The sequence below is a fragment of the Macaca thibetana genome, chromosome 1 (assembly GCF_024542745.1).
Source record: "Macaca thibetana thibetana isolate TM-01 chromosome 1, ASM2454274v1, whole genome shotgun sequence".
Classification (NCBI taxonomy): domain Eukaryota; kingdom Metazoa; phylum Chordata; class Mammalia; order Primates; family Cercopithecidae; genus Macaca; species Macaca thibetana.
Window position 1 is genome coordinate 129,275,719 of NC_065578.1, and position 9,832 is coordinate 129,285,550.

Here is a 9,832-nt window from a genome sequence, read left to right on the forward strand (position 1 = left end):
AGGCAGGTGGATCACGAGGTCAGGAAATCGAGACCATCCTGGCTAACAAAGTGAAACCCCGTCTCTACTAAAAATACAAAAAGTAGCTGGGTGTGGTGGCGGGCACCTGTAGTCTCAGCTACTCAGGAGGCTGAGTCAGGAGAATGGCGTGAACCTGGGAGGCGGAGCTTGCAGTGAGCCGAGATTCCACCACTGCACTCCAGCCTGGGCAACAGAGAGAGACTCCGTCTCAAAAAAAAAAAAAAAAAAAAAAAAGAGAGAGAGAGAGAGAAACAGATGAGCAGGATGTATGGACAGGGAGAGGTTGATGACCATCATTGAAACTATGGATCCAACCATACCTGAAGCCAGACCCAGCTGGAGCTTCCTAGTACATAAGCCATTAAATTACATTATTTTGTGTTTTAAAAACACAGAACAACTGGCTGAGTACGGTGGCTTGCAATCCAACCATTTTGAGAGGTTGAGGCAGGAGGATCGCTTGAGCCCAGGAGTTTGAGATCTGGTGTAGACCTGAGTGTGGAGGCTCAGGGAGAGGGTTGGAGGAGGATCCAAGGGACCTGGAAGATTTAGAAGCCAGAGGCAGAAGGGCATGTGGGAGATTGAGGCAGGGAGGAAGGATGGTAGCAGAGATGGCTTGTCTCGGACACAAAGGGCTGACAGGCAGGATGAGACCTCTCACCCAGAGGCCCAGGCAGCTGCAAGGCCAGCTTGTGGGTGTTGATGAGCTCATCTGGAACCATGTGGGAGGCCAAGGCCAGGCCTGGGGTCATCTATGGGCTGAAGTTGGAGAGGCAAGCAACAGTTGGAGGAGGCGGCGGAAACTGTCACCATAATGGAAAACATGGGAGAAGGCGGGAGTCAGCTCCTCAGAGCCCAGTGCCCCAGCTGAGAGGTCAGGAGGAGGAGACCCTGGTGACCTTGGAGGCCAGAGCAGGACACCAAGGAGGGACCTTGGAGGAGGGAATGCAGAGGTGAGGCTGGTGGATTCAGCAGCAAATGAAGGGGTGGTGGTTAGCAGGGTGACCAGAAGGACTGTTCCCTCCTGTCGTGTAACTCAGTTCCATGCTGTAGAAACACAAGTCTTTCCCACACTACATTTCAGAGGCAAGGTTGAACTCAGGTGACTTATCTACCCCCTGCCCAATGAGCCAGAGACAAGTTTTATTTTTTTAAAACATTTTAATAAAATTAACAAATAAATATTCTAAACTGTATAGGCTACGGGGACAAAGGGTAGAAGCCAGAGGGCCAGTCTTTCCTGCTCAGGCCCTCAGGTCTCCTTTAGAGAGACCCTGCTCTGGCCTGGTTTGGGGCTAGGACTGCTGACTTGGGGAGGCAGGGAGTGAACCCGGAATGGGTGATCTGGGCTCTTGCAAGCCATTCCTCTTTGTTGGTGTATATGGGAGGAGAGAAGAGGTCAAAGAAAGCAAGACCTTGCAAGAGGCATCCCAGTGACCCCTAGAAGTGACTGGGGTAAGGGGAGCACTATCCTAGAAGAAGGGAGTGGGAGGGAGGGGGCAGTGAAGCAGGGCGGTGAGCCTGGCCAGTGGTGGGCTCTGGCCGCCATTCTACCCGTGGTCACTCACTCTCGGACGTAGACCCTGGTGCACACAACATCATCTGCCGTCATGGTCTGGAAGGACAGAAGTAGTTGTTAGCCTGAGAGGCCCCTGGGGTCCTGTGGCTTTGGAGGGGAGGGTTGAATGGAGGTACTCTGCTTGGCCTCCAGGTCCAAACCTGCTTCTTGGCTCAAGACCAATAGATAGGAGCTGGTCCCAGAATACCCAGGTATCACTGGAGGGAGGACGGCAATAGAGCCCCCGGGGCCTGTCCTCCTCCTCAAGCCAGGAAGATCTCCCTGGAGAACTGCTGGGACGCCCCAGTACATGCCCTTTGCTTTGCATAAAAGGAACAACAACCATTTCTAATTCACACAGGGCACTGTATGGCATAGGGACACTTTAGTTCTGTCCAAGCAGTCCCATCAGGAGGGTGCGGAGTCAAGCCATGGTTGTTCTTGAGTCTCCCGCACCCTGGGGTCTCCCAGAGAATCTCGGAATTTATCTAGGGCTGGGTTTGCTATTAGTGGGGAGGAGCCAGGACTTACCAGGATCAGCTCCCCATCATTGGTCAGTTCTCTGGTCCACGAGGTCTTGGGGCCCTCTCCCTTCAGGAGCTTCTGCTCACAGACCATTTTATTCTCGCTCTCCCATTTCACCAAGCTCTGCAAAAGACAGGTGGCCAAGTAAGCTGGGCCCATAGCAGGCACAATGCAGTGACAGGGATAAGGGAGAGAGAGCCCCTTTCTAGCCCCCACCACTACTTAAGGACTTTCCCTAGTGGGAACAGAGAGAAGCTAGGAGTTAACTGCTAGCCTGGAAAATGGTAGGTTGAGAGGCAGGGCAATGATGCCATGACCCTGAAGCCCCTCTTGGCACTCACCTTACAGGGCCTCCCATCCACAGTCTGCTCCTCAAACTCCTCCCCAACCTTGAAGTTAATCTCTGTGGTGCGCACGGTGGTGGAGGTTTTGATGTAGAAAGTGTCTCCCTCCTGTTTGATCTCCACTGCTGGCTTGGACGCTGCAGCCACAGCAATCTTCCTCAGCATCACATTCACCCCTGTGGGGAGAGTGGAGAGGCTCACCTTTTGGGGGGCTTTGGGCACCTCTCTCACACCCTCCCCATGAGACAGTTGGAGCAGACTGATTTGTGACTTGCTTGGGGTGGGTGTGTTGGGGGCTGCATCTGCCTGGTGCCTGGGTGTCTAGGAAAGTGCCTTGAAGGAGATGGCAGGCAGTGCAGCCCTGAAAGATGAGGGGGTTTAGGGAGGAGAGGGAGAGAGGCAGTGGCCTGCCCCTGGGGGTCCTGTTCCCAGCTGTGGCCCCACCTTATTGAGTTAGCAGGCCTGGATTCGGCTCCCCATGTCTCAGCTCTTCAGTCCTGGAATGTCCAGGGGCAGCTTCTCCCCAGCCCCCTGCCCAAGAAACATCCTGCTACCGGCTCTGGTTGTCTCTGTTTACTTCACTTTTGGCCTTTTGTCTACCCTGTTGGCAGCTCATCGGAGTCACTGGGTCTGTACCCCTGGCCAAGCACAGGCCAGGCCCCATTACTCATGTCCTGGGAAGTAGGAGCCATTTCCCTCTCTGCCCTATCTACCCACCCTATCTAGTGCTAGATAGGTCTTCATTTGCCCAATTTCTGCCCCATTCAAAAATGAGGAGCAGAGATTCCCAGCAACGAAAGAGGGCAGGGGCAGCCACTTCCCTCTACAGAATGGTCAGCAGCCTGGGAAGACAGAGGCTTTGGAGTAAGGTCATTAGGCTGTGATTTCCTCCTGGCTCAGCCCCCTTACAGGCTGGGTGACCCTGAGCAAATGGCTTAACCACCCTGAGCCTTAGATTCCTCAATTGTAAAATGAAAATAACAGCTTCTTAAAAAGCCAATCAAGGTTGGGTACAGTGGCTCACACCTATAATCCCAGCAGTTTTTGAGGCCAAGGCAGGTGGATTGTTTGAGCGTTGTAGTGAACCGAGATCATGCCACTGCACTCCAGCCTGGGAGACAGAGTAAGACTCTGCCTCAAAAACAAAACAAAACAAAACAAAAAATGTCCAGGAGCAGTGGCTCACGCCTGTAACCCCAACACTTTGGGAGGCCGAGGTGGGTGGATCATCTGAGATTGGGAGTTTGAGACCAGCCTAACCAATGTGGAGAAACCCCATCTCTACTAAAAACACAAAATTAGCTGGGCATGGAGGCACATGCCTGTAATCCCAGCTACTCATGAGGCTGAGGCAAGAGAATCACTTGAATCTAGAGGCAGAGGTTGTGGTGGGTCAAGATTGTGCCATTGCTCTCCAGCCTGGGCAAAAAGAGCAAAACTCTGTCTCAAAAAAAAAAAAAAAAAAAAAGCCAATCGGAATGGTATGTGTTTAGGACTCAGCACACACAGTGCCAGGCATATGCTTAAGTTTTCAGGAAACAGTAGCTATTATTGTTGGTATTATTTTTACTGATAAAAGGAAGGCAAAGGGTCAGGTGCCATGGCTCATGCCTGTAATCCCAGCACTTTGGGAGGCCAAGGCAGGAGGATTGCTTAAGCCTAGAAGTTTGAGACCAGACTGAGCAACATAGTGAGATCCCACCACTAAAAAAAAAAAAAAAAAAAAAAAAAAAAAAAAAAAAGGAAAAAAAAAAGCTGGGGTTCAGACAAAGCTCCCTTCATTAGGCACCGTGCTCATCTGCCCTTCTGGAAGACTCCCATATCCCTGTCCCCTCAAGGGAACCCCCTCTGCCGTGAGAAGAAGGGGTAGAAAAGGAGCCTGCCCTCCCCGCTCTGTGTGATGTGTCCCCTACTTCAGGACCCCCCACTCCCCTCACAGGGTCTGGCTATCTCATTCAGCCTCTGTGAGTTCAGACTCTCTGTGCACCTCCATATCCCAGCCCAGATTGGACCCCTTCTCTCTGCTCCCCAGTTATTAACCAAAGTGGGGGAGATAGGAGACAGCACCCCTCTGAAAGGAAGATGTGCAGAGCAGGGGGCCTCTCTGGATGGGCTCCAGGTCTAAGCTCCACGCACCCACCTCACCTGGCCTGATCTGCCGCCCTGTCCTGGAGTATAGCCAGGGATGCACTAGGTGGGGGTGAAAGGGCCCTCCGCCAGGCAGCAGGATTTCCCTGCCCCTGATCCGGCCAACTCCCTGGCCCTCCTCCAGACCTGGGTTCCTAGAGAAACAAATCCTCTTTCCCCTCAGCGCCAAAGCATAGCTACCCTACTCCAAACAGAAGAGAGAGGGAGAGAGGAAGTCTTGTCCCTGGGGAGCCCAGGACCCCATGGTTGGCTGCTGAACACTTGGGTCTAGGGAGACATGACTGAGGTCCCCAAGTCTTATTGAGATGGACCCTTGACTAGAGCTAAGAGGGCTGTGCCAGGACCGAAGTTCCTGCAGAAGTAAGGCTGAGTTCAGAGGAGACATCCCTTCAGCAAGCCCCTGGTGCCTGTGGAGCTGGGGGCCCAGCTCAGCCGGCCTTGACTGGCTCAGGACTGTGTTTGTCTAATGGATCTGTTTTTAATCTCCCCCCTGCAGGGCCTGAGGAGGGCACGTGGCTCAGAGAGACCCTGCAGAGAGGACAAACAGACTGAAGACAGACAGCAGGATTGGGGCCTTGAATCTTACTCTTCAGCTGGGACCTGGGGGTGTGCCAGGCCACCACCTCATCCACTGGGGACAGGAGCCAGAATCCAGAGAAGATGAGGAGGGAGTGGCATGTAGGCTTTCCAAAGAGAAAACTTCTATCTTTTCATTTTTAAGTTCAGCAAGGACAGAGCGAGAAAGACTGATATGACTCCAAGAAGTATTGTGGTTAGATCGCAGGAAGAACCAACAGCAAGGAATGATGGAGATTCCTGCTCTCTCTGCAACATTCCAGACCCTTCTTAGATCCAATCTCACTCCTATAGTCCAGGGTGCCCTCCCTCCCTACCCCCTTGCCCAGCCCAGCCCAACTACCCTCTCTCTGTTCAGTGCAGGAATTGAAGGCAGCAGGCCTGTCCTTACGCTCCCAGTGACTGGGGTCCTTAACTATCGTCCATCTCTCCCCCAGAGCCCCAGATGTCTAGCCCAGTTGGCCCAGAGAGCACACAGAAAGTGGGCTGGGAAAGTGGGAAGGGCAGTCTGGATTGACTTTGTTTTCCCCACCTTTGACCAACACACCCAGTTGGGCTGCAGCTGATCTATGGTGTGTGGAGGGAGGTGGGAACCTAGATTTTTGGAAATGTGGGATTGGGGTTTCACACGAAACCATTTGTTGAAATCCAAGAAAGTGATAATTATCCCTAGCGATTTTAGAACTCTGGAGCTGCTCGTTGTAGTAAAATACTTGTCTCACAGATGGGGGGTAGGGAGAGTAGAGTGGAAAGTGCAGACGGGAAGGAAAGGGGAGCTCAGGGGGCGCTGGGGCGGCAGATCACCTGGTAGGCAGAGCTGGGCGCCTAGGGGTAATGAGCCTGCTCTGGGGATTGGGTTACCGAGGGGGGCACCGGGAAGGAGATTGGAATGTGTCGGAGCGGCTGGGCAGGTTAGGGAACCGGGCTCCCAGTCTGGATGCAGGGTTCGTGGCTCCACCAGCCTGCAGCTTCTGAACTGCGGACAGCCAGGTGCCTCGGCTCGCCGAGTCCGGCCGCTGAGGCCAGCCTCCCCTTCCCCCAGAGGCCAACCTCGCGCTTCTGGTTTCTACGTGATTCACAGGCTGTGAGTCACCGCAGTGCTGGCACCGGTGGGCCCCCGCAGGAGAAAGCGGGATTTAGGCGTCGTGCCCAGCGCCCCGGGACCCGGACGCCTGGCACGTTTTTCAGTGATGCAGGCGCCCAGTGTCTCACGCCCTGTGGTCCCGCTTTCTTTTTCATCCCCACCTTCGAGGACTCCAGAGCCCCCCTTGCCCCACCTGGGCCCTCGAACATTTCCTTACCCAGTACTTTGAGCAAATCCTCGAAGTTTTCCGATCGGATGATTTTCCAATTGCCAGAGAAGTTGGGCATGGTGGCGGCGCGGGTGGCGGTCCCCTTAGACCCCTAGGCTGGAGCACTGGACACTGTCTTTTAGTCAAAAGAGACGTCGCCGTCGCCGAGTCGTGAGGTTCAGGAACCAAGATACGACCAGGGACAACCCCAAAGCTGGCCTGGGCTCCCGCGCGGACAGCTTTTATACCCTGTGCGGAACCGCCCCTGCCCAGGATTGAAGTGGCCCCGCCTTCCGCTCCGCCCCCTCCCCCACTTGGGGGGGCCCTGCGCCCCCGCCACCAACCTCTGGATCTAGCCGGTGTGTGGGTCCAGGCTTCTCTGGGGACCGAGATAGCCTTCTCCTGCTCTAGGGAGTGGATGGGGAAGCGGACGCAAAGCCTGCACTTGAATTGCGCTGTCCGCCTAGGCGCGGGGAGCCAGCTGCGGGCGCAGATGCTCAGGGCTCGTGTATGGCTGTCCCCCACCAGAGTTCCTCACGTCTCGCCTGTTCGCCACCCATCGCCAACCTGACTCGGTGCATTCAACTCCTTGGCGCTGGACACCTGGCGACCCCACCCGCGGGCGGATCCCAGATCTTGAGCCGTAGCTGACCGGGGGAAATGGGCAACTGAGCCCTGGCTCCACTGAAGCCTGAACTGGATCCAGTGGGACCACTTCGAACTCAGAGAGGGGCGGGGGAGCTCCGGGGTTCTGCGGGATTAGGGATCTAAGTGAGGCAACGGCGCCCCCTGCTGGAACAACTCGGAGAGGCTGGGCGGGGGTGGCACGGTCCCCCCACCCCTCCACCCTGCTTCGGGCTCACGTAGTGCCTGGGGACTCTGGAAGTAGTCGCCAGGCGACTCGCTCCCTTTAGTGGGCTGGGCGGACACTGAAGGGTTAAGCAGGATCCCAGAGCGCGAGGCTGGGAGGGCAGAGGTCACAGCCAATCACTTGACGCGAGGTCTTTATTAAAGCGCTTTCTCTGTCGCTTCACTCCCCAGACCCCGAGGGGGTCTCCGTAGGCGGAAGGGAGGGAGGCGGGGACAGAAGCGCGGAGCCCTGGCGAGCTGCGCCGCCACCAAGGTAGAAGGGAGGATGGGTGCCCGGGGAGAAGGCGGAGCAGGGTCTCAGGTGTCACCATCCTGTGCTGTAAAACGGGCGGAAGGAGCTACCTCCCCTCCCTTGGCGAGCGGCTTTGAAACGGGAGATCAAAGAGGGTGGGAGGAGGGCAAGGCTTCCTGCAGAGACCCGAGTGGGAGTGGGCGAGACCCCAGTGGAGATGGCAGGGAGACGGAGAAACAGAAACTGAGGTCAGGCAGGTAGCCTCGGAGACAGGCCTGGGACCTGAGGCCGGAAACCGCAGAGGAGCGGAGCCTGGCGGGATGCAGTGATTGGAGCCAAAGGAACCGTCCCGGCGTGTCCAACGCGGGGGGCCCTTCGGACCGGTGGCCCTGGGCGAACGGACGCTGCATCCCATCCCCCACCCTCCCCGGACTCTCCCTCCCAGCTCCTTCTGAGGCGGGAAGAAAAACCCCACATCTGGTCCCAGCCCTGGGTCCCTGCCCCGGCCCCTCCTCGCCAGCGTGGCCAAGGGTGGAGCAGGCAGTCTCTCTCAGATCTCTGAGCCCTTATGCTTAGAACCTAGGAGGGATCTAGGGAGTTGTGGGCTTTGGTGGGAGCTGGGGAGGAGTCCGGAGGAAGATGACCAAAGGAGAGGGGCCAGAGTGACCTCAGCATTGAGAACTGAAGGCTGGAGAATGTACTGGGGGGTCGGGCCTCCGGGTTGCAGAGAGGGAAATCTGCAGAAATGGGTGGGTGAGAAAATAAAGCAGCTGGGCTGACTGGGCAGCAGGAGGGATGGAGATTCCACTGCAGAAAGGACTTCTCTGTGGGGCCCCGCCTGCAGTAGCCAACAGAGATTTGAAGAAGGGAGCTGAATACTTCAGCCTGGGTTTAGGGGTCCAGGTTTGTGTGGGAGAGCTTATTTGGGGGTGTTTGGGGGGCCTGCGCTTCTGGAAGGAAGAGGGCAGCAGGTCAAGGAGCTCTCTGAGGAAGGACAGACAAAAGCAGAGGTGGTGGAAGGAAGTGGGGTTGGGGGGGTCCCTGGGAAGTGCTTAGGGCCTGGGGTTGCAGGCACAGCCTGAGCTCCTCCCCCATCCTCCCTGCTCAGCAATGCTGTAGGTAAAGGAGGGGGATTAGGCTCTGACAGTGAAATCCGGCTCCTGGCCAAAGGGATGAGGAGAGGCTAGAGGAGGGAACGTGGTGGAAACCAGACTCCTGCTGCTCCTCCTTCCCTTCACTGCCCCCTGCCTCCCCCACCCAGGTCATTATGTCCATCTCCACACCACCAGCCCTCTCCAGCCCCCAGCCAGAAGTGCCCAGCCTCCTGCTCAATAGGCATCCCTCCTCCCGCACGACAAAAGGACCAGTGCACTGTCCCCCACAGCCTTGTTGGTGACTAAGGATGTTAAAACCTCGCCCAAAAGATGGTCACCAGGATTCAGGAACAGAGTTCATAGGAGGGGGTGATTGGCCCCTGGATGCTAGAGCAGGGGAGCACAGACTGAATGGCTTGGCTGAGGCTGCTGGGGAGGCTAGAGCCAGGGAGTGGGGCTCCCTGGGGTGGGGGCAGGGAGACCTGGGCCCACTCTCCTCTCCTCACTTTCCCACTTCCCCCACCAGCCCACCGGCCATGATTTCCAAAGAGACAGAAGTAAGACAAAGGGAAGTCGGGCTGGGAGAGGAATTCTTTCCAGATGTTAGCATTTGCGGTTTGGCAGCTCTGGGCCTGAGCTCCAGCTCCAGCCCTAGCATCCCAACCCTGGCTGAGGGAGGTGGGTAGGGGGTCTAAGCAGGGTGCTGAATAGCTGAGGCTGAGGTCTCACCCTCTAGCAGCCCTGTTACCCCAGGGAGCAGCAGGCACGGAGGGTGCTTAGGAAAGATGCTGGGGAAGGGAACTCGGGGAGGCTGAGGGGTGGGAGATGAGAGAGTGGAGGGGGAGGGGACTAACCGAGGAGGATGGAGATGCCTAGAGGCAAGGAGCAGGGGCTAGGACCCTGGAAGCAAGCAATGGGGAGGAGCTGCAGCCCTCATCAGCCACTCAGTCACAAACAACTGGCTTTAATTTCCCGCTGGGATCAATAAGGAGAAGGAATTTCCCAGTGCCTCTGGCCTTTTAATTATGACCAAATCTGCTACAGATCTGCCCAGGGTGACCCTTTGCAGGAGCTTTAGTCATAACCCTCTTGGGCCCCCCCAGGAATTTGGAGACTCAGTGAGGGGAGGGTGCAAAGTTGATGAGAAAAGCTGGGGGCGGGGGCAGAGGTGG

At 56.3% G+C, this 9,832-nt stretch overlaps 1 protein-coding gene across 1 annotated transcript; it reads right to left on the minus strand.

Annotated features, from left to right (window-relative positions):
- Positions 1 to 1,162: 1,162 nt before the first annotated feature.
- Positions 1,163 to 6,770, minus strand: CRABP2 (cellular retinoic acid binding protein 2). The gene is made up of 4 exons (XM_050779030.1): positions 6,474 to 6,770; positions 2,446 to 2,624; positions 2,111 to 2,227; positions 1,163 to 1,636 (listed from the first exon to the last, which is right to left on the minus strand). The coding sequence occupies exons 1-4, from the start codon at positions 6,541 to 6,543 to the stop codon at positions 1,586 to 1,588; spliced, it is 417 nt and encodes a 138-aa protein (XP_050634987.1). The 5' UTR covers positions 6,544 to 6,770; the 3' UTR covers positions 1,163 to 1,585.
- Between the last annotated feature and the right edge of the window lie 3,062 nt (positions 6,771 to 9,832).

What these genes read in the sequence shown, in the direction of transcription:
- CRABP2 (XM_050779030.1), bottom strand. Translation starts at nt 6,543, where the DNA reads ATGCCCAACTTCTCTGGCAATTGGAAAATCATCCGATCGGAAAACTTC. An exon ending in GGATTTGCTCAAAGTACTGG is followed by an intron (nt 2,625 to 6,473) that starts GTAAGGAAATGT and finishes CTCTCCCCACAG; the next exon opens with GGGTGAATGTGATGCTGAGG. An exon ending in ATGATGGGGAGCTGATCCTG is followed by an intron (nt 1,637 to 2,110) that starts GTAAGTCCTGGC and finishes CTGTCCTTCCAG; the next exon opens with ACCATGACGGCAGATGATGT.